This window comes from Cynoglossus semilaevis, chromosome 8 (assembly GCF_000523025.1).
Source record: "Cynoglossus semilaevis isolate Cse_v1.0 chromosome 8, Cse_v1.0, whole genome shotgun sequence".
NCBI lineage: Eukaryota > Metazoa > Chordata > Actinopteri > Pleuronectiformes > Cynoglossidae > Cynoglossus > Cynoglossus semilaevis.
The window spans coordinates 17,145,368-17,170,745 of NC_024314.1; the positions used below are offsets into that span (position 1 = coordinate 17,145,368).

The window sequence follows — 25,378 nt, forward strand, 5'->3', positions numbered from 1 at the left end:
GACGCTTGCACTGCCCCCAGGCTGGAAAGAGGACTTCATGGAGACAACAGCGCCGTAGCAGCGAACGTCTCAACTTTGTACCGTCGCGAAGATGCAGATGCTGCTTCTTCATCTCTTTCATCTGCTGCTCACGTCCTTTTTTTTTTTTTTTTTCTGAAAACACAATTATATCTCCTCTTCAGCTACTCTTCATCCAGAACCATCTTCCACACTTCATCTACAATCTGTTTCAACTCACAATCCATCAAGATTTTTTTTTTCCCCCCTCCTGCATGTTATCACTTGTTCTTGATTTATTTTCACTGATTTGTGCAGTGAGTCAAAAAATAAATAAATAAATAAAATTAAAAAACAAGCCTGAAAAGCAGCTGCTGAGCCCGTCTGCCGCTTTGTTATGAAAAACTAACGTCCATTTCACTGGATTCATTGCATTTATGATGGTTGGTCCTCGAAGAAGGAAAACGATCTGATCCGCTTTACAAAGTGTGATGTAAAATAGAATTATTAATATCTTAAAATCTCACTCCCAGGAAATGTATTAATGAGTTTATGAATCACTTCGTTCCATCTCAGCATTTATTCACGTCATTTACATGTCATTTATTTTAGTTACTCGCTCCAGATAAATGGAGAACGCCCATCTATCTGCTCCTCACCCGCCCGCCCTCTCAAATTTAGGATCCACTGAAGCCCGCGGGTCCAAATGTTTGCTCACGCCTGTTCTAATCGGCTGTTTTAAAGGAACACCACAGTTGTTCGTGTGTTTTCTTACTTTCTTACTGCGTAAAATAATTTCTTTTTTAACTGAATTACACAAACCGACCACAGGAGGCAGCAGAGGCCCGAAGGCTACGTTTGTTTTTTGTGACACGAGCAGTTTGAAAACTTTTTGGTTTTGGATCATAGCAACGAGTGTAGTTGGAGTCATAAAGCAGTGTTCACCCTCTGATTGCTTGCAGCGATTTCCGACGCTACGCAGGTCAGACGCGGGCGTCGGAGCAACAGTGAATCCATCCCCTCCATAACAAGTGTAGTGTGTGTGATTGTGTGTGTGATACATCTTATTCCTGGGAGCCTTAAAGCAGTAAACTATTAAAACCACATCACTGAGACGCACTGCGCTGGCTGACACCTTACTTTATCACCGCACACAGACACTGGCACACAGACGTACACACTGGCTGTAGTTTATCGCCTGGACCTCGTCGCCCTGTAAGCACCAGGACATTAATGTCGCCGTGTCTTTAATAAAGTCGCTCCATTGGCTGCTCGCCGATCGAACGCCTCCCGTTGGCCGCGCCGCGTCAGGATGATTTGCTGACGGCAGTTTCCGTGTCCTGTCACTGGGGAGTGCTGGTGCTCAGATGGTGCTGCTGTCGCTTTTGTTTCCAGAAAAAAAAAAAAAACCATTGATTTTAATCTGTCTGCTTCCAGAACATTTTTTTTTTTGTAAATATTGAAGAAACACTCCAAATAGTTAAAAATTGTTTATTTGAATATGATCTTATTTAAACAGGAAGTTCCCCGTGGACTTGAAGAACCTCTTGTTATATGAGTTGTTTTTTTTTTAAATGTTTTGACTCCAAAACCTGCCGCAAAAACATTAATGACTTTACTCAACTTTATGCGAACCTGCTTTATTTATTTTCACACTCCGTTTAATGGATGTCGTGAAATAGGACACAGAGATTAATGGAGTAAGAGAAGAGGTGGCGGGAGATAGAGCGACACCGAGGCTGATGAGGTGGATGTATTAAAATAATATTGGGACTAAAATATATTTACGGCTGTACAGTTTGTGATGATATCAGTGGGTCAGAATGCAAAGTTTTAGTGACAAAATGTGGAGATATCTGGAAATTGGTGTGGATTACGCGTTAACATCTGCAGTTTATCAGTGTGTGTGAGCTGATAGTCAGAGATGCAGTACTCAGTACTGATAATGTACTGTGTAACAACAGACGGTTCACAGATTATACTGATGTAAATTAAAGGGAGCTGTGTCTTTTAATATAACAGTACTGGTGAATATCCACAGCCTGCAACTGAATTATAACATCGCTAATCAAAACACAGTAACTGACAACACTGACACCGACAACAGTCGCAGCAGAAATTAGCGTCGGCAAACCAACCACAGATTCAATTACGGGCTATTCCACACGCTGTAATTTACATTATTAAAGCAGAAAATGCTCTGTATTGTATTACATGAAACTCTTCCACTCGGTGTTTATCCAGTGGCTTTAACTTCGCGGTCTTTTATTAAGCAGCTGTTAATGGACAGTAAAAAAACAAACAAACAAAAAAACACTTTCCTGACAATAAACTTTTTTTCTGTTGAAGGAAATGAAGGTAATGTTTACTCTGAACTGATGTAGATGTGTTTAATGTGAAGCAGATAAAGAGCGGAGCGGATCAGAACAAACAAAAACAACATTAAAGCCAATGAAGTGTAGTGTTTTTTAAGCTAAAACCAAATCAGCTGCACGCACAGCAACGAGCGGCAGAACAAAGAGGGAGCGGGAAATTAACAGGAAGGAAAGATTCACAGAAATCAGCTCTCTCTCTCTCTCTCTCTGTCTCGCTGTCTTTAAAATATATGAGATCCAACTATTTTATATATGTATATATACATATATGAATATATTTTATATATTTGGTGTGCATATATACGGTATATACTGTATGTATATATTTTTGTGTGTATATATACATATATGAATATATTTTATATATTTTGTGTGCATATATACGGTATATACTGTATGTATATATTTTTGTGTGTATATATACATATATGTATATATTTGATATATATTTGTATGTATATTTACATGTAATATATATATTTTGTATATATATATTATATATTTTGTGAGTATTTATATGTGTATATATACACATATAAATACTCACAAAATATATAATATATATATACAAAATATATATATTACATGTAAATATACATACAAATATATATCAAATATATACATATATGAATATATTTTATATATGTATATATACATATATAAAATATATGATCCATCTATTTTATATATGTATATATATAAAGACAAGAAATATATATAATATTCATACATACACCATTGCGTACTGTGTACATGTGTGTATTACGATGTAGCAGTCATACGAGTGTCTCCCTCACACGACACCCTCATCAGTTTCCTGCAGCAGCAGAGACATCCATCACCCTGAGAGTCTCCGTGGCAGGACTCGCGCTCTTCATACACTCAAGTGCTCGACAGCGCTCCACTCATGCATGTGCACGGCCACATGTACGGAGTCTGTTTGTTTGACAAGACAGAGCTGCACTGCCGCAAGTTTACACGTCAACGATAATTTCACTGATAAATTACAAAAAACATAAAGAGTCAAATTTTGGGTTTGAAAATAAAAAAGAAATCCTCGCACGACGGATCCACATCCGCAGCAGCGAAGCTTGATTATAACTTATGACCGACCTATTTTACCCAGTGGGCGATGGTAATGATTTGAAGGTCATGGTAACGAGCATAGAATGTAATCAACAACACAGTAGTCATTAGCATATTTTATAGGCAGCAACTGAAAAGTATGAATGTTATTTCATTTAAAAGGTTTTTCCTCTCTAACAGCAGCTGCAGTCAATGAAAAGGTGGTATTTTCCATCTGTCCGTCCATTCATCCACCCAATCATCCGTCACCCATCATCCATCCATCATCCATCCATTCATCCATTCATCCATTCATCCACCCACTCATCCATCCTTCCATTGTCCATCATCCATCCATCCAGCTGTTCATCCATCATCTATCCATCCACTCATCCATCCATTCATTCATTCATCCAACCATTCATCCACCCACTCATCCATCCTTCCATCATCCATCATCCATCTGTTCATCCACTCATCCATCCATTCATCCACTCATCTGTTCATCCACCCATCTGTCCATCCATTCATCCTTCCATGGAGTCATCCATCCTTCCATCCATTCATTCGTCCATTGTCCGTCCATCCATCCATCTGTTCATCCATCCATCCATTCATCCACCCACTAATCCATCCTTCCATCATCCATCATCCATCTGTTCATCCACTCATCCATCCATTCATCCACTCATCTGTTCATCCATCCATCTGTCCATCCATTCATCCTTCCATGGAGTCATCCATCCTTCCATCCATTCATTCGTCCATTGTCCGTCCGTCCATCCATCTGTTCATCCATCCATCCCTCTGTTCATCCATCCATCCATTCGTCCATCCAGTAATTTGGACAAAACTTGTAAAAAGATACTTACAGCCCTAAGGTTAATGTTAACTCAGTCCTGAAGGTTTCAGGTTCGAGTCCAGCAGCTGCCAAGTCACCACTGAGGAGCCCAGAGCACAGCACCGTCCCCACACACTGCTCCCTGGGCGCTTCAGCAGTGCTGTGCTGTGTCACAGTGAATTCACTTTCATAGAACAAGGTCTTGAAATGTATTTCAAAATGTTGAAAACATTTTTAAAACTAAGGCTGCCAAGTGGGAAAGTGTCTTGGAAACAACACCTAGCCTCTGCTGCTAGCTCTACGCCTGGATAAATGTCGTTGTTTGCATCAGGAAGGACATCAGGCCTTGTGACTGATGTAGCGCCTCACTCAGACTCATTGTTATCACTGCAAGAAGCCATTTATCTCCACAGAAGCCGAACTTTTCCTCAACCCCCCCGTCGTCCTGCGACTTCGCTTCTCTAAAGATCAGAAATCATCTCCCTTTGTCTTGTTGACATTGACAAACGGTGTGTTATCCTTGCTCCTGCAGGAGCTCATTTCACTCCATCACAATGGTGTCGTCAGCGAAAGCGATGACGGGGTCGGACAGATAGGTGGCAATAGGTCACCTGAGTTTGCAAAAGAGCGAGTAGCGTTAGCATCTGCGGCCCCATGATCTTGAAGCTGAGCGCATGTACAGTAGCAAAGTGTGTGTGTGTGTGTGTGTGTGTGTGCGTGTGTGTGTGTGGAAGCACCTCGAGGCACTCTTATCAGCTGTTAAACCATCCATCAAATTGCCATGGCATCCAAGCATCCATCACCACATCCATCATCCAAGGGCGACAGTCGGAGCATCAGAACGCAGTGAGCGATGTCACGGACGAGAGCAGAGATAACAAGGATACGAAGAGAAGGAAGTGGGAAACAAGAAGAGGAGGAAGATGATAGAAAGGAAGATAGAGATGTGGGAAAAATGAAATTTTGTGATTTCTCAGACTTTGTCAGTTTGACAGAAATAGCAGGGTGTCGTCGGCATATTGTGACATGAGGTAAACTGTAAAATCTCACACTATGATTTTCTTTTTTTAGAAGGAGGTGTAATACTGTGATTTAGGAATAAATAGATCCCAGACAACAAAAGTTAGGTGACATTCAGGAAAGTCAAGGTGAAATGTTACTGTGAAAGCTTCACTAGTTGTTCTAAAAAGTTTCTCAAAAGAACCACAATTAGGACACCCGTGATTATAAGACGACGACTCCTCTTTTTAAGACTATTTTTCAGACAAAGACTTTGACAACCCACTTTACTTTGTTTAAATACAATATTGCACTAAACAGCTGTGCAATTAAACAGTTGCGGTCACTGGCTATACAAAAAGCTAGCGCCTTCTGCCATTGCGGTCGTGTAGCGACCCCGGACAACTATAAGCTTGTGTCAGCGGTTACAAGACGAGCCAAAAAAAACCTTTAGGTCAATACAACAGTTGGAAGGTCCATTTAGGAAACCAGCACATCACAACAGTTAGTTCATACAATGGTGAGTTCTCTCTTATCTCAAGACCTGTTAGCGTAATGTTCAAGGTTAGGCACTAGCTTGCTAAAAGAAGATGTCATTTTTTAGCGCTGACCTCATCATTTGCAATTTCCTCCAGAATCGAGTTTAAATGAATTCAAAATAAACAGAGTTGTTGGTAGGCAGCGTCATTGCGGTAAATTATTACATTGGAGATTAATTTCTGGCTCCTAGCGTCCTCAGCAATGATGTAAAATATGTTCTGTTTTTGTTAAACTACAGTTCCCATCATCCTTTGCTGCTCCTAGCTCTTTAAGCTGCGCTTTGACGGTCAGTCTAAGTGATTGCCGCTGCATTAAAACTCAAACGTCGCAGTGACCTTTTATCATGTGACCCCGAGGATCTTAACATTACAAGGCATTATATTATTATTATGGGATGTTAATGTGACATTTACTGCTGTTCCACTCATTTAACAGTGGATTTCCCTTCTCTGCTGACACTAAATCACTGGATCCTGCAGGAAAAAGAGGCTCCCGTGAGGCAGCGCAGCTCCTCGGTATATTATGGGATCTTAATGTTTCGATGTTAATGTGCCTGCCTGGTATATATTCAAATCCATAAATAAATTACAGCAGCTACAGTAAGTCTTTAAAAACGTTTAAAATAAACGGACGTGCAACGTTCTGCATCTAGGAAATGCTCCGGTTTTTCACATCACTAATATACTGTAAATACGGTCAAAATTGATGACAGTTTTATTAGCAAGACTTTTTTTTTTTTTGCGCTTTTTCAGTTGACCCTGAAAACCTCATTAAAACCTCACTGAAGTCTGAAGTCCTGCTGCAACAGGAACTCACTTTCCTGGTTCTTCTGTCCTCTTCTTCATCCCCTAGGTTTCCTGAAGGGAACTCCTGAGGGTCTCATAAAGTTCTATCTATCTATATGGCACAAATGATGGGACAGTCGTATCACTTTTGGTTTCGACCAAATTCTCAGCCTTCCTGGTTAATCATCAATCACAAACCAACTGTTTGTCGGTGCTTTCTGATTCGTTTGAAACGGGCATCGATCTGTGACCTGCGCGTCAAAATACTGAAACTTTACAGCAGGACTGATCCTACATTGAATTAGCACAGTGTTTTCTCAACCTTTTTTGGCTCGTTGCTCATTGCAAATGTGTTCTCTGTGTTGCTTTCAGCGACGCTCGTAAACTTTAGTCATTCTTTCTCTGTCTTTCTGGTATCTGTTTCTGCATTCCTCTTGGTACTGCCGTTACGGTGCTAGGCGGGCGAAGAAACATTTCCATTTTGTTTTCTACTGGCCGCATGTTTGTGTTTAGACAGGTTGAAGTGCGGGAACTCAATCAATCAAGAATCACCAGCTCAGATTTTTTTACGCTGCCATTTGTTTGAACTGCATTTATATTCATGGAAGTGAAAGAATCCAGTTGTTTAAGAATATATTTGGTGTTTATAGTAATAAATGTATTTGTCATTACCAGACATTTCAGGTGACCCCATCTGAATACCAGGCGACCCAATGTGGGGGTTGCAACCCCAGGGTTGAAAACCTACTATATTCCTTTCCAAGTGGGTCAGGTTTATTATTTGAGGTAAAAAAAAACAAACAAAAAACCAAAAAAAAACACTGCTGCAACATAAACTTGTGTTTTAAAGCCCAGAGGCTTCGCTGGTGCATTTTTAATGAAAAAGGAAGTTTACAAATGTCACATCCTCCCACTGGATGGCACAAACTATTAATCCCAAACGTCCGCTCACATTTTTATCTATGGAAAGTCGCAGGTTTCTCAATTTTAATCCAGAAAGTCTGCGGCAGTAAAACTTCAACTTCTGTGATGTTTTCAATTTGGATACAGCAGCGGCGGAGGGACACCGGCGAATGTTTATATGCTAATACCTGGGTATGACTTACACAAACACACACACACACACACACACTCTCTCTCTCACGTGGGGGAACATGACTGCAGGTGTTTGAAGAATCCCCCTGAGACGACTCTTAATTCAGCAGCTCACTCTCCCTCTCTTTCTCTCTCTCTCACACACACACACACACTCCCTCACACTCATTCAGTCCAAGCAGCAGGTTTTCAATAAAACCTTCTTCTCTCTAAGCACATACGCGCTCCGTCACGTGCGCACGCGCGTTAGCGGAGAGATTAGTTCTGCCGACCGTGGAGGACGGGGACGAGAATGCGGTGAATGAGAGCAGAAGGAATTCGAAAAAGTTGCACATTTTCTAGTATTGAAAAACGAAGCAGAAAGAGGAGAGAATGGAGAAATGGAGAAGAGGAAGGGAAAAAGGAAGAGGGCGAGAAAGAGGAGGAGAAGTGGGAATATTAGGAGAGGGGGGGGAGGGGGGTCCCAAGCCTGTGGTGAGGAGTCATCTTTTGTGCTAACCTGTGTTCATCAGCGTTGATGTCCTTGGTCAACATCAGCAGCAGTGTGAGAGTGACACTGGTTTTAACCAGAACTTTAAGTTTTATTCTAGGGGGGACTAGTCCAGTGGTCCCCAACTTTTTATTTTTATTATTTTTTTAATATAACCAAAGACCGGTACTGGCCTTTACTGAGGACCAGTAACACCCCTGTGATTGTTGGACGATCGTTATATTCTCAAAATAAAACATCTTTATTCTGTTAGCATCGGTTTCTGGATGACATTATTTTGAAGCAGATTCTCTTTGAATGAAGTAAATTAGTAAAAAATGAAGTACATTTTTCATTCATGTCCAACTGTGGCCCGGTAACAAATGGCATACGGACCAGTACCGGTCCACGGACCTGGGGTTGTGGACCCCTGTTCTACAAGACACTTGAACCTTAGCCCTTTCTCGCAATTTCTTCACAGCATCTGTGATTTGGTGAATGACAAAAGCATTAGCTGGTCATTTGGACTAGACAAAAAAAAGGAGAGCACACTTTGCTTTCCTTCAGAAATGACCTTGGTGAGTGCTTGAGTCAGACCTGGAAAAGGTCGTATAAACCTTGAGAGAACGGCTAAAGTTTGAGAAGGTCTGAGAAGAATCCGAGATCCTGACTGGACCTGTCTTTCCTTATAAAATGCCTGCTGTAATCACCTTCTGAACCAATGTAGGGACTTTATTACCCACAAGACTCTGCTCCATGACGAGGGCCGCGGGTTCAATTCCTAAATGAGCTCTTCACTTTTATTGGATTTCCTCTAATGCAGGATCAATATCAGCGTCTCGTATCAACGGCAGACACAAAGAACAACGATAAAAACAACGTGTACGACTCGTATAATACATATATATACAGTATATATAAACATATATAAACATATACACACACACACACGTATTCACAGACTGGCCTAATGTCACCCTCAAAACTTTTACCTCTGTTCTAATAAACTCCTTTTCTTTTTTTTCTGTCTGTTGTAAAACACGGAGCAGGAACAACACCACAGTAAATCAGGTTCTGCTCCAGCTGCATCCCAAATATAAAGGGTTTGCTTTAATGGTGCCAGCGAGGAAGTGACGGAGAAAATGAAAACAGTTTAATTTTACAGCTGGAGACCCTGCAAACAGGTTTAAAGTCCAATTCATTTCAACGTGCCCCGGTTTTTATCCACTGACTTCTCATAAAACACTGCTCTCCTTGTCTGGAAATTGAAGCCATTAGAGAAGTGTCTGAAGGTTGTCTTCTCCTTAACGGCCATTGGAGGAGCTGCTTGACTGGCTTTTGAGAATTTAGGGAATTCAGAGGGGGTCCTCGACCTATGTCGGAGTCACGTTCCCACGGTGCGACGTAATTGGATTTTTGCTGATTTTTTTCACTCACCTATGCTAACACAGTGCTAACATCACAATCTAGCACATGAATACATTAGAGGAGTCTGACTGATGTCTGGGCCACGTAATTAAGGGAAAGCGAAGGTAGCGCATTTCGATGTATGATGTACATCCGGCGACTGTCTTCCGCGTACATCGCTGCTGGACGACGTATTCATCCACTCCACGCTATCGCTAGTTTGTGTGCAAACCGGTTGGGGGGTTTTAACACCGTATGTCGAAATGATAGAAGGCTCAAGACTTAATACATTGCATGGGACAAGGTGACGTAACCATGAAACGCTGTAGGTCGAGGACCGTTGTAAACCGAGGACCTCCTGTATAATATTTTCATGTGTGTCCAGTTTTTGCTTTGTCCAAGAATGCCAAATAGTACAAACCTAGCATTCGTGAGAAACAACAGTTTTTGACTCATTTATACCTCCATGATGAACTTTAAATAAATTTAAGATTCTAAAGGTTTACTTCAGCGTAGCAGCAGCCGTTCCTGTTCCTGTTCCTGTTCTTCTGAGCTGGAATCACTGATTTCCTTTACAGACTTTGGTGTTAGGAAAAGGAGCCGATCACAGATTGGCATGTCGTCGATCATCTCCCTCTAATTGGACTCTTCCAAACTGAAACTTGTCGTTCTCTTTCTCCCCAGATCCGTCTCTACGCTCGGCCAGATGCCATTTCCAGCGGTGCTGGAGACTACGCCCTGCACATCACCAGGAGACTCCTGGGGTTTTACCAGGACTACTTTAAAGTCCAGTATTCGCTGCCCAAGCTAGGTAAGACTGCTAACCTGCCACTCTTCCTTTGATGCCTTGGTTCTTTTCCTGTGAAGGTTATTTTCCGTACCCTCGCCGGTTCCTTTCCTGCAGCTGTACAGTCAGGTCGGTAGAAAATAGACAGTTGGACGTTTTTTCATTACCATAAGAATAAGAGGTTTCCGCCCCAGGCCTGGTCTTTGTCCTTGGTATGATGCTATATTTTGGCGTTTTAGTGGAGGACTCTTATTTCTCCGTCCGTCAGGAGGTCGTACAGCACGATGAGGTTTGGGATTTGAACCTTATTCCATCACGGCTATTTTGTTCATATAAAAAAAGGCCACAGTTTCTGTAGCTTTGAAGTTTTTTTTTTTTTTTTGACAGGATGGTTCTCTGAACAGAGTGAAGGAGAAAACACACACTTCTTTGTGTTCAGGGTTCAGATGAAGGTGACGTGTAAATCAGCCGAAGTGGTGCTGAAAAGAAAAAGCAAAATTACTTCAGTATATGAAAAAACGTGTGTAAAAAGGAAAAGGTGAATAATAGATGAGGAAATTGATTGACTTAATGAGGCAATTTTCATTTATTTTTTAAGTAAAGATGAATGGTTAAATCAGGAAATTGAATAAAGGACAAAAAATTGGATATAAATAAATCAATTGATGGATCGAGTAGATGCGGAGGAAAAATGGACACGTGAAGGACTGGCTACAGGTCAATGACGGATGGTTGAATGACGAGGACGAGGAGTGGTAAATAGGAATAGAGGAAACGACAAATAGTCATGGGGTGATTGATGATAAATGGATTGATAAAGAGATGGATGGATGGATGGATGAGACAACCACAGTGTGGGCCAGTGGAGGATAAATGGACACGCAGACAGCTGATGAGTTCATGAATGAGCGACTGTCCGTCTTCGGTGAATGAATGGACTGGTCTCCACCTTCACCATCGTCTCCTGTAACCTGTATTTATTTCACTGCGGCTTCAGTGAAACCGCTCTCCCAGATAAATGACCCACATTCACACCTTCACTGTTTGAGAGCCTGAAAGAGATCAGCTCCGTCTGAAACAGATTAACTCCTCTCCTCTCCTCTCCTCACCTCTCCTCTCCTCTCCTCCCTTCCCCTCTCCGCTCCTCCCTTCCCCTCTCCTCGCCTCCCTTCCCCTCTCCTCTCCTCTCCTCTCTTCTCTTCTCCTCTCCTCACCTCTCCTCTCCTCTCCTCCCATCTCCTCTCCTCTCCTCTCATCTCATCTCCCCTCCCCTCCTCTCCTCTCCCCTCCCCTCCTCCCCACTCCTCTCCTCTCCTCACCTCTACCCTTACGTCCTCTCCTCTCATCTCCTCTCCCCCCCTCTCCTCCCCTCTCCTCTCCTCTCCTCACCTCTACCCTTACGTCCTCTCCTCTCCTCTCCTCACCTCTACCCTTACGTCCTCTCCTCCCATCTCCTCTCCCCTCCCCCCCTCTCCTCTCCTCTCCTCTTCTCTCTTCTCCTCTCCTCTCCTCTCATCTTCTCTCCTCTCCTCCCCCCCCCCCCCCCCCCCTCCCCTCCCCTCCCCTCCCCTCCTCCCCACTCCTCTCCTCTCCTCTCTTCTCCCCTCCTCTCCTCTCCTTTCCCCTCCTCTCCTCTCCTTTCCTTCCCTCTCCTCTCCCCTTCTCTTTTCTTCTCTCCTCTCCTCCCCTCTCCTCTCCCCTCCCCCCCTCTCCTCTCCTCTCCTCTTCTCTCTTCTCTTCTCCTCTCCTCACCTCTGCCCTTACGTCCTCTCCTCTCCTCTCCTCACCTCTACCCTTACGTCCTCTCCTCTCCTCTCCTCTCCTCTCCTCCTCAGAGACCTAGGACGTATCTCCACAGCGACGTTGTCAAAGTGTGATAAATGTGACTGTGACGATCACAGCTGTCTCTTCTCCGTTTGTGTTTTCCCTCCTAAGCATGAAGAACAACAGTCATTTAAGGCCGCAGTGTCACATACTTCAGCTAGTAACACGGAGAAACCTGGCGGATGTTTTCCTTTCCCACCGTCTGCTCCTCGGTAAAACCACGGTCTTTCGCCTCCCATCGCCTCTGGTCGGGTTAATGAATCATGTCAGAGTGATCAAATTTCATCTCTCTCCTCCCTTCGCCCTGTGTAATTGTTTGTGTTTTACATTTCTCTCCTGCCACAATCGATTAGCCCCTCGTCACCTCGGTGAATTTCCTCTTCCTTATCCACAGGCCTCCCTCTAATGTGATCACTCTGGGTCCATACTGCACCTGTCAGACGCTTCCTTCCTGTCCAAACTCATCCATCACATAAGAAATCCTCCCTCACTCAAAGCTTTTCTGTGTTTTTTTTTTTCATCCGCTCAGATTAGATTTGACATTTACTTCCTGTCTCCCTGACCTTTTGGCAGATATTAGCCGCGATAATGGGCCAGAAGTTAGGAGTCGGGAGGGTGAAACCACTTTTACTTTGAAAGGATTGTTGTTGCAGTTGAGTTCTAGTTCTTACAGCGTTGCTGGGCAACACGTTTAAAATGTAATTATTTGCAGTATTTTCATTGCAGTCAATCGCGCTGTTTTACCCAAAATTCAATCATTTGCAGTAACGTGGTACACACGCTGTACTGTATAAAGAAAGTGTGTAAATAGTTTGGTGGTGCTGTTTTTTGGTGATTTACTGTCATCTACAGTGTGTATTGTGGTTGTAGTACTTGCTGCTAGTATTTGTGGTAAACTCGGCTCATTTTATGGCCTTGGGGAATTTAGAGTCATGAACTGAAGTCATCTGGTTCGTTTGAGTCTTTGAGGTAGGATTGGAAAAAAAATGAGGAAAGCAAAAAAAAAAAAACAAGCCTGGGGTCTATCCAGGTTAATCATTTTAGGCGTGGAAGAAAAACACACACACAGCTTATTTTTCCTAATGACATATTTAAACTTTATCTGAGAATTAACCAAAAACAGCTTTTGTTATTATTTGAAAATGCATTTATTTAAAATTAGTTTTTCTCTGTCTAGTTTTGGGGCATTTTAATATTTTGGATATACATATAATCCGAAAGCAACAGCAAAAAGAAAAAAAAAAAGAAAAAAACAGTTCACCGTTCTTTACAGTACTGCGTCTGATTTTAACACAACCAAACAAACAAAAGTACAACAGTCAATACTGTACTATGAAAATATCAACACCACTTGCTTTAACAACTTGTTTATTGCAATATTTATGCTTAGATTCATTGACTGTAATGAAGTTGATATAAAAAAACAAACAATTAAGACCTGCTGAGTCGGCTGTCTTCTGCTCCAAGCAGCCAGCAGAGGACTAGTTAACCTGAGACCTTCATGGAACCATGAACCTGCGTGATTCAGGAACTGGCCAGTTCTGACTTGTGTGTGTCGTCAAAGTATGTGAGCAACTGTGGAATTTAAAAAAAAAAGGAGAAAGAAGAAAGAATTAGGGATGAGATTTTGGCATGAGAGCGACTATCCAAATGACCAGGCTAATGTGAGCTAACTACATTGTTAAGCTGTATACCATACCGTACCGTACCATACCATACCATACCATACCATACCATACCATACCATACCATACCATACCATACCATACCATACCATACCATACCATACCATACCATACCATACCATACCATACCGTATCGTACCATACAACCGTACCGTATCGTACCATACCGTACCATACCATACAACCGTACCGAACCGTACCATACCATACCATACCATACCATACTATACCATACCATACCATACCATACCATACTGTACCGTACCATACCATACCGTACCGTACCGTACCATACCATACCATACAACCGTACCGTACCATACCATACCATACAACCGTACCGTACCATACCATACCGTACCGTACCGTACCGTACCATACCGTACCATACCGTACTGTACCGTACCATACCGTACCACACCCTAATAACCTCAGATGATCTTAGTGATATAGAGGTGGAGCTCCTTGTCTGTTGTAGGGGGTTTATTATTCCGGTTGCATCATCAGTAACAGGCAGGCGATTATTGTGTTTCGCCCCAATGCTGGGCCAATGGTCTAGTGGCTGCAATGCAATTAGCAACAGGCCACCTCGGCTTAATGTACAGAACTGAAAGCCTACATTCTACAATTACTGTTGAAACCACCGCTGCTCAACAAACTCTGATGGCCGTGGCAGGAATTGCACCTTTAGCTTTACAGACACATCAACAACACCAAACAAAGTTAACTGTAAGTTCTGTACTGCAAGAAGTTGTAAAATATTGTGAAGCGTATTTACTGAACACGAAGCCCAATTCGGAGAATCGTTTCTTTGCAGTAGATGTAAAAGATAAACCCCTGAAACCTAACACTCAACAGGAAGGAGAGTAAATTCTCCACTTTTCAGCTGAAGGATATATTTTAGTACGTCTGTAAGAAATTTGACATTTTTTTTTACCTGGTTGAATGTTTTGACTGACATGTTTTTCCTGGTTGAATGTTTTGACTGACATGTTGTTTGACAACAACATAAAACCCCAAAGCATTCCGTCAAATCTACCTTTCCTCGCAAAAAAAACCCCCTCAAAAATAAAAGAAATATTGCAGCACAAACATTCAATAATCAGACAATTAAGCCAATAAAAGTTTATGAACGTTAAATATCCCAAAATGAGCTCCACCGTGTAACCAATTCCATTTATTTCACAGTAGTCACATGTAATATTTTGTGATTAATCATTTGAAATACTTTGTTCAGAATTACCGCAGTGACACAGACTGACCACAGGAGACAGCAGTGAGTTAAAAGAAATAACCGCTTTTTTATCTATTGACGGAAATAGTTTGGATAGTCAGTTCAAGGTTTTCTGGTGGAAATGTATGTCTAAAAATTAGATAAATACATGAACAAGATATTGTAACCCTCTTCAGGTACAATATTTTTTTTTACGTCTTGTCTGTTCACCGCCTGAAATGAAAAACCTTCCCACAGAACAAGCTTCAAACATTGAACGATTGCTGTCAGAATTTTGTTCGGAAATGGCTAAAATTAGCAAATGTAAGAGGTGAAGGAGTGCGGAGATAATTTTGTCACGTGTAATTATTTAATAGCCTTAAAGTGTTGATGCTGGGGCCAGACATGAGACCAATTCTCCAGCATGGAAGCTCCACCAAGCTGGGTTCACCGAACAAATGTAAACACAGCAGGATGAGAACACAGCGGCTCCAAACCACTGGCATCAAACCGTGTGTTTGTGTGTGAGAGAGAGAGAGAGAGAGAGATAGAAATGCCCTGGAAAAATACTTCGCAACAAAACAACCAATTAAAGCATCTGTTATCCAGATGGAGATTCAACGGGGCTGCCGTGTCATTTTCGTCATCTTACACATGAATTCACGGATGAGTAACGCTCCACAGAGTACTGTACGTTCAGCCCCAATGTAAAATGAAGCACGTTGTAAAATGAAGACTGTATAGATCAGGGCTGCCCAACCCCCGGTCCGTGGGTCAATACCAGTCCATAGGTCATTTGGTAGCGGACCGCCCAGTCCATAGGTCATTTGGTAGCGGACAGCAGTGCAACACAGTGGAAAAAAATATACCTAATTACTAATTTACTTCATTCCAAAAAAACCCCAGTTGTATCCAACGCTGTTGATACAAACAGAATAGAAGTCTAAAATATGTTTTATTTTTAAAAATTTTTATGATCCTTCAATGCTCAGCATCTTAGTACTGGTCTGTAGTAACTGGTTGTACTGACTGACCAGTCAGGTCAGGGACCGCCTGTATGGATGTAACTACTTCATAACAGACTAATACATGTTTCTGCAATTAATTATTATTCATTCGAGAAAAAAAAAAACCTTGTAATTTCTTAGGTTAAGAAACTCTGCTGCATGGACTTTACCAAATGCTTTTTAAGCTCTCGAGAATCTGAGGAGTTTGACACACGTGCGTTAAAGCATAAACGGTGATCAAGAAACTCCACGGGGAACCCAAGGCTGGAAAACCTCCCGTGAGGATCGACTGCATAGAAATAAAGTGTTTTAATCTTCCGAGCGTTTATTAGCGTCTCATTTCTGAGAATCACTTCTAATTTCAGAGATAAATCAAAGAGAGAGGGATGTTTTTCTTCAGGCAGCTTTTGGACCAAAGCCTCGGGATCTCCTGGGCTTGGAGGACGGGCTGCGTCAATACTATTAAAAAATTAACACCTTCGAAATGAATCTATAAATTAGTTTAAAACAAGTCTGGGTTCTATAGTGCCACGTTGCTCAAGAAAGTTCCGTCAAGGTGAGAAGTGAGAAGATGACTCAGACTCTTCATCTCCTGATGGTTCTAAATCACGGCTTTGTTTGTTGACGGTCTGGACTGGAGGTGGTTCATGGTTCACGTCACAACGATTTCACAAACAACAACATTGATTTACCCAGACAAAAAAATCACTTACATTTGATGAACCGTGAGATTTTTTCTTCTTGAATTATTTTAGCTTTGGACTTTTTTTTTTTTATCTTAACATTTTAGAAAAATAACCTTTTATGGAGTCGATGCAGTGGTTTCTTCTGTGTTTCATCATCACTGAGTCTCACATTGATGGAAGAACGGAACGATGGGTGATTGGAGGATGGATGGATGGATGTTGTTTACATGTACATTCATATTATAAGTCAGTTAGTTGGATGGTCGATCGGTTGTTAGTTGAATGAAATAATAGTAATTGTTAAATGGACGGAAATTTAATTGGAAGATGAACTGTTAACTGGTTAGTTTGGGTGATTGGTTGTTTGTTTGTTTTGCATAAAATAATGTTTGTTTGTTTGTTTGTTTGTCGGTTAGTGAAATGGAGTCTGAGGGTAATCTTTTGACTTCTTCTTTTTGTCGGTTAGTGAAATGGAGTCTGAGCCAGGGAAATCTTTCATGGTCTTCTTCTGTGGTTCTAAAAGAGCTAAAAGTGCTCCCCCTGGATGAGTTGGATGCAAAGGCCAAATTTCTTTGTATGTTCATCTCCAATGACAAATGAAGTTGTCCTTTTTCTATGTTGTTGCTTGGTCATTTGTAGGGATGGCCCGATGCGATACACAGGATTGGTATTGGTCAAATATTAGTCAAAATTTCAGGATCGCAGATATGCCGCGTTACGTTTCATTCATTCCTTCCATTAGCATGATCACATGATCCCTGCAATGGCACTCAGTCCCACTTAGGGAACGTGCCCCCCGGTTTGGGAACCTCTGGCTTAGCACGTGACATGCTGTAAACGGAGACACTGTCGCTTCAGCAGCAGCAGCCCGTGGCATGCTGGAGGTCAAAAGAAGGTATCGGATTGTTATCGGAATCGGCAGATACTCCAAGTTGCGGTATCGGTATTGGACATGGAAAAAATGTATCAACCATCTGTAGTCATGATGTTTGAAAAACATGACGCTTGACTGAAATACAAGCAAAAAAATGTTTTAAGTGTACGGTAATAGTTCAAGCTGCGTGTGTGTGTGTGTGGGTGTGTGTGTCTTTGTGATTGTCTGCCAATTCACCATTGGATTATTTGTGGATCATGTGTGTTGTACTGCACGCTGATGTTAAGCCAGATCTAAACTCAGAATGATCTGCTGTTCAGCGCTAACTGCATCTGCACATGTTCCCGTATGTGTGTTTGTGCTCATGTGTGTCTGGCAGTGTGTGGTTTAACAGCCTCGGGCTCCATCTGTTGTCATGTAGGGCATCCAGTTCCCCAGAGAGAGGCACAGAAATGACGAGCTGTGGCACCGATTTAAAGGGACAGAAAAGAACTGTTTCTTACAGTTGAATGAAAACACACGACATGACAAAAGAACAACTTCCGAACTGTTCAGACCATGTGACCAGGCCTGGGAGACGAGCCTGCGGACGTCCGTCTGTGCATCCAACTTCGTCATACTGCAATCACATTTTCCAGAATAAAATCTAGGGACGTCAGGTTTCACAGATTAGGATTACGCAATACTAATTTTAATGAATTTCAGAACGATCCTGGTGTGTTTTCAATTAGTTCTTACTTCTGAAACCTCTACAGGAAAAGTGCGGAAATCGGAAGTCACGCACTTTCCCACACAAGTCCACAGAGAAAACCAGCAGCTCCTTTTGTCTTTGATTTCCTGTACGGACACCCGAAAACTGGAGTTCAAACTGGATAAGCTTCAAATGGGTCTTGTAAGTGCTTAAAAGTGCTCGAATTTGACTTCAAACCCAAGAAGGGATAAAAGGAAAAAAGTTACATGAACATTGAGGCTCTCTGGGCTTCTGAGGAATTTAATTCGACTGTTTCACTGAAGCAGAAATCTTCAGCAGCAGCGGCCGAGCAAGAGAGAGAGAGAGAGAGAGAGAGAGCTCAGGTGATCTGACTGTCAACAGGATTACACTGAAGAGAGAGAGAGAGAGAGAGACAGAGACTGTGTGTGCGCATCAAACAACACAGCGAGTGGACTAATGCGCTCTGTTCTGGCTCCATCTGGGATCCACAGAGACCCACAGACCACACTGCCTGAGGTCCAACACACACACACACATACGGGCGCACACACACACACACACACCATTACTTGTTCATCTCTTTCCTCTTTATCTCTTTCCGTCTTTTGTCCTCTCTGTCACGCTGTTGCCTTCGGGTGACACGGAACAACAGATGGATTAAACAGAAACACAAACCTTCAAAGAAACTCACAAATTTAGACCCACACACACAGCTGAAGGCCAGTCAGCTGCTCGCTAAAGTTTGACGTCTCTTCCAGTTGTTCGCTTCATATGCTTCATTATGAAAAAAAAACACGTCTTTCCGACGGAAGATCATAGAGAACAATGAGTGAAGTTCCTTCACAGGAGTTGTTTGTCTGCCGCCGCCGCCTCAGTCGAGACGAACTGATCGACTGGTCAGCGTGCGTTTTGCCAGGTTTGCAGTCGACCGATTTGCCGGAAGCTAACATGCTAATATGTTGTTAGCGTCGACGTGCTTTACAGTCGGTCAAAAACATGTAAAACACCACCACCCTAATCCGACACGTACAACCCCGCCATCCAGGCAAACAGAGCTGATGTTTGTTTAGTTGCGAAATTGCCCTGTACGAGGCACGTTCCTTACGACATTTCCCTTTTTAAGAATCTGATAAACATTAGCACTTTAACGAAGTTGGGAGAGTGCCACAATTAAAGAAGTGGTTAAACCAAGGGGGTCAGTTTGGTTGAGGGGTCACACATACGGGCTGGATTAGATGTCAAGTGGGTCGAATCCAGTACAATCAAAACATACCTCTGTCTCTCTGTGTCGTCTTGTAAACGAATAACCCGCACATCTCAAGATTTGTCAATATATTCAGCCATACTTGTACGACTTGTGGTGCGTTTTGAATTGAGTGGAATTATGTACAATTTATCAGTGTGGTGGTGTGATGTTGCGGAGCTGCGAAAAGTCAACAACTCTCTAGGCCGCCATCTTCTTCCTCTCTAAAAGCCAGTCATTTATGGGGGAATAAAAAGCTCCCAGCGTCAGTTCAATTCAACCCAGTAAATTTGATCGTCTCGCCCTCGCTTTTAGGCTCATTTTTTCTCGTAACAAGCTGCGCATGGATTTCAAACGGACTCACATTCGTTTACTCCGCACATTTACTCCGCTTTTGTAATGATTGGTAAGTGGAGTCATTTATGACTGATTGGCTCGGTGTTTTATCAACGGACACATACCTGGCTCCTGTGGTAAATATTGATATTGAATAGAAAAGTCTATTATATTGGTTAGTAAATCCACAGTTTTGCCATTGTCTTTTTTTTTTTTTTTTTTTTTTACAGAATGTCACTTAATAAGCATCTGTTCCTTGACTTACAAGGTGTTAGACTACGATGATAAAAAGCCTTGTCTGACACCCTGAGCAACACCCTTGTCTTCATCTGCGTAGCTATCTTTTCGCAAACTGAAATAATCTTTACACGTACATTTATCCATTAGGCGGTTAGTTGTTTCTGTTATGTTTTCAGCTGCATTTCAACTGGCTTTGGATTACTCCATTAGGCGAACTTAATGCAATTTTTTGGTGATTCTAAGATGGGATAGAATTGGGAACTCGTCTTTTAGCTGTTAGCTTTTATGTGTGGAAATGATTTGATATGTCAAGCCATTTCTTTGCTCAAGAAAAGTAACACGACAGGATTAATTCAATGTTCTTTAGGTCAGGTACTATTAAAAAAAGCTAACCTTTCACGTCCTCCAGCGTCCTCGCTGCTCATGGAGGTCATCCTCCCAGTTGTTTATTTACTGTAGACACCCAGATAATGTCTTTAAACCTGCACGTTCCCGTTTGACCCAGAAAAGCTGTAATTGAGCAGAAAACAGCAGGGACTGAAAACCATCTGCTTCAGACCATTAAACCCAGATAAATCTTCTCTACTGCCGATTACTGATGATCACTGATGGAGCATTTTCCAATCAACGTCAAGAATTATGTGCAGCCATTAGCTTCACTATTGTCTTTAAGAAAATAATAATTTATCCCCGCAGAATCCGTTGCTCTGGTTGAGACTTAATGGAGTTTCCGAACAATGAGTTCCTTATCAGATGCTGCTGCTCTAAAGATTTACCGTCCTTTAAAAGGTCCACTCCCCGGGTGTTTCAGGATTGCGTCTGAACCAAAGCCGGTGACTGAACAGGAAGATGAAGATTTGTATCACTTTTATCTACTCCCGCAGTCTTTAAGCAACAATTTCTACTCCTGACCCTGGTGGAGGAAAGCTATTTGGGGTGGGAGCAGGATGGATGAACAGCTGAAGACCACCGTCTCTCTGTGTCACAGCAGATTAGTCACAGCAGTTTCGGAAAGAGGCAGAAACGAAGGAACTTATGCAACTGAGACGAGCTGCATTTTCTGTATATATGTATGTATATGTATACATACATACACATAAATATATAAATATACATAAAATATCTATATATAAAAATATCTATAAATATATACATGTATATATGTGTTTGTATATATGTATACATGCATATAAATATATATACATGTATATAAACATAAATACATATGTTATGTGAGTGTGTTATGTGAGTGTGTATATATATGTATATATGTATATATATATACATATGTATATATATATACATATGTATATATATATACATATATACATATATATATACATACATATATATATATATATATATGTATGTGTGTATATATATATATATATATATGTATGTATATATATATGTATATATGTATGTATATATGTATATATGTGTCTATATATATATATACATATATATATATATATATATGTATGTATATATATATGTATATATACATACACATACAGTGGTCCCATTTATTGTGGTAGATAGAACTGAATTTCCGCAAAGTGGTGGCACCATATTTTTGCGCAGTAAAATGATGATGTTCCTCATCATGTGATGATGACTTTTACTGCGCAGCCGATGATTGATTTTACGTCTCTTCAGAGGTTGGTGTCATTTCTTGGGGCACCTCTTCCACGGTTTACGAAGGTGTTGATCAGCAGTTGCTTCCGCTGCTTCTTTTTCCAGTCGAAGAGTAGCTTGTAGGCAGTCATGACGTCGTCGATTTTGTTGCAACCTTGCACCGATCGAACCATATCGTCGTCCCATTCCTGTGACATCTCTTGCAGATCCAAATCGGGATGCAGTGTATTTTATATATACAGTTTTCAAAAACCCGCAAAGTCGTGAATCCGCGAAAGATGAACCGCGAAATAGCTAGGGACTACTGTATCAGTTTTTTTTCCGAAGTGCTAGAAAGAACAGTTCACACGGTGCCAAAAACTCCTCAGCTGTAGATCGTGGGAAGACAAACGTTAATTAGGACCGTCTGTCCCACATGGTCGACTTGGCTTGATGCAGAAGAAAAACAAAATTGCTTTTTGAAAAATGAAAATCTGGAAAACCTTAAGATGTGTAGATATATTGAAAGATCAGAACTTTGTAAATCCCTTTGGGAAATTAGGGAAACAAATATACATTGGCCAGGAATTGAACCTGCCCACGTGGCAGGTGAGAATTCTACCACTGAACCACCGATGCTTATGCAGGGTTTTAAGGTGCAAGTATTTTTTTTTTTTCTATGACGTTCAGCGAGTACCATTTAAACAACTCTTTTCTAGTAAGGAGTCATCGGGTGAGAGGAGCTTTTTCCCTGACAGCAGGGTCAAGGGTTTGATTCCAGCTGCAAGTCAGTTTGTCGTTTCGGTGTCAAGTGTGAGACGCCGCTGAATCTTAGCTCAGATAATTGGGGTGAGGTTGGCAGAAAAACCTATAAAACCTTTGCTACTTCACACACCCTGATTATCTGCCGTAAAAACCGCTGTAGAAGGAGCGTCTGCTCCTCAGCTCGTTATCTGACATCCACACTCCGAAGGTTCTCCCCCTCGTTTCCTCTCCTCCGTTTTGCTGAGGTTTGAAAACTTGACACACTTCACGGCTGCAGAGCAGGGCCGCGTTTCCATCCTCGGCTTAGAAAACCCCGCCCTCGTTAGCGCAGACGCACCAGGACCTTCTCAGATCATCTGTCGATACCGCTATCGATTAGAGTTCCCTCGGTTGAACTGTTGTCTGTGGAACAGACTGAAACAACATTTTGATCGGTTTCTGTTTAAACTTCGCACACTTCTCTTTCTCGTACCTTTATTTTAATTATTTTCCACACCGCTGGTTTGAGTCGGTGCTCGCCCACGCTAACGGCAGCCGGGGCAGCGCGCTAAAACACACACCGATCCGACGGTGTTGATGTATGTATGCGTGTGCGTTTCTCGCCTTATCTCGGAGTGACAGTAAATTAGCTGTTTCAGCTTCACACTCTGCCTTCACTTTGTCCTAAAAAGCTCCAATTAGCGACATTACACTCCTGTACGGTGGCAAAAAAAAAAAAGGGAGAGAGTCCTGTCCTCGGTTTTCTCTGGTGAAAATTTAAATTCTCTGCTAATTTCATTTTTTTATTCTGTCTTTGTCAGTGTCGTAATTTTCAGAAGCACCGACGCATTAAGACGACATTAAGGTTTAAATAGAGACAGATTAGACATGTCTAACAATAATGGCCATCGCTCCCTTTAATTAATATATTCTCCCCTTTGTGAAACTTTTTATTCAAAAGAATATAAACTACATTTCACATTCCGCTGGATAACAGTTTCAACAAGAACTCAAAAGAGTTCCATCAGTTTTTAGCTCTGGAATATTTGAAATCACACTTGAAAAGATCGGATGTAACTAGTGATGTTCTTGCCATAACAACCCATAGTGCCACCAGTAGAAGGCAGTAGTGAGGTCAGTTTTGAATTATTATTACCTTAATTAGCAGGCGGCACGTAACTTCCTTAACCAATAGGCCACCACAGCCGCCGCTATATCGGCATCGGTTGATATCGCCATCGGTTGATATCGGAATCAAAAAAGTGTTTGGACAATATCGACATATCGGATATCTGCAAAATGTTTATACCTGACATGCCATCCCATTACTATTTAATAATTATGAGAAAATTATGAACAAACCTGTTTTCAGCACCGTCAGAAAACTGTCGGTTTTGCGCTAGCTAGCTAGCTACATGCCCGTTTGAGGAGCAGTGCAGCTTGACAACAGGCGCAAACCGCCAAGTCTACATGATTATGATGTCGTCATTCCGAAATTGCAGATTTTTTGTTGCATGTTTAAGGATGGTTCTAAAATAAACCTGCGATAGGAATACGGTGTCGAAGCCAAGCAGAACTTTAGGAGAGGCTAATCACGGTCTATACCCACGATAATTCACTGCGATTCTTAAACATAAAGGCTGAATTCTCGTGACATCTCGGGACCACAGTGCGCCGCGTATCTCCAACACAGCTTCTGCTGATTGCCGGAAAGCTACTGTTAACTTCCATGTGTCATCAAAGGGCAACGTTTATATTTTCTACAAGCTATAATAACCATAAGTTATTCCCGAACTGTTGAAAATGTTTTCATACTGTTCTGCTTTTTTTTTTTTACAACAAACTTTTCTTATATAAAACCTTGGCCTCCCCTCCACCTCTCACACACACCCACACAGAGGAGAGGTTCTCTGCCCCCCAACACCAGCTCACTGACCCAGCATCTGTTGCCATGGCAGCATCTCCTCCTCCACCTCCTCTGTTCTCTCCTCTACACGGTGAAATTAAAATTCTCTCCGTCAGCAGCGGCAGCTGAAACAGTTCCAGTTCCTCAGTTTCACACTTACAAAGTGCTTTGCGACAGTTTTCTTCAAAACACAAACAAACAGAGACATAAACACAGCTGCAGACAGAAAAAAAAAAACCCCAAACCAAAAGTCACGTCCCTGCTACAAAACCTCGACCGACTTTGAGCACCAGGAACTGTGCGGTTCTTGTCGATTTGTCTTTGGTTCCACTGCAGTACATGTGAGCTGAGATTATAAAAACACTGTGCCTCCAGTCTGTTACAGGGTTTTGTGGGACCAAAAGTCCTAAAAGTACCTGGACTTCCTTGTACACACTGTCCTCTCTACTGTATATACAGGGCATAGAGCAGAGGCTTTATTAGGAAATATATGGCTTGACTTTTCATACTGACAATACGCCCATTCATATTACTTGTTCTATACATACACCTAATGTTGACACACACAGATATTTAAAATTCAAATATATTCTGTGGTTTTACTTCTTTGAAACACTTTGAAAAATGTGGTTTTACTTCTTTGAAACACTTTGGAAAAACTTTTGAAAAAGACAAAAAAACAAAAATCAAACATAGTTGTTGACGAAATTCTTCAACTCATTGTCACCAGGGGGCAACGTCAGCAATACAGTTCCCCTTAAAGGGCCGGTTGTAAATGGAAGACTGTACAGATGTAACTACGCCATAACGAGTCGATAAAAGTTTCTGGAATTTACTGATATTAATTTATGTTACAAATATTGTTGAAATAAAAAAAAAACCTGGTTAGAGCATTTGGTACCGACTTACCACCCGCAGGAAGTTTCGGGGG

General features: G+C 41.7%; 1 protein-coding gene across 1 annotated transcript in view; it reads left to right on the forward strand.

The window, feature by feature from the left end:
* LOC103382523 (thyrotropin-releasing hormone-degrading ectoenzyme) overlaps positions 1 to 25,378 on the forward strand; it is a 108,877-nt gene that overhangs the window by 18,003 nt on the left and 65,496 nt on the right. Inside the window, exon 5 of the mRNA XM_025058171.1 lies at positions 10,258 to 10,384. Coding sequence (XP_024913939.1) covers positions 10,258 to 10,384 — 127 coding nt within the window. The remainder of the gene's footprint in view (positions 1 to 10,257; positions 10,385 to 25,378) is intronic.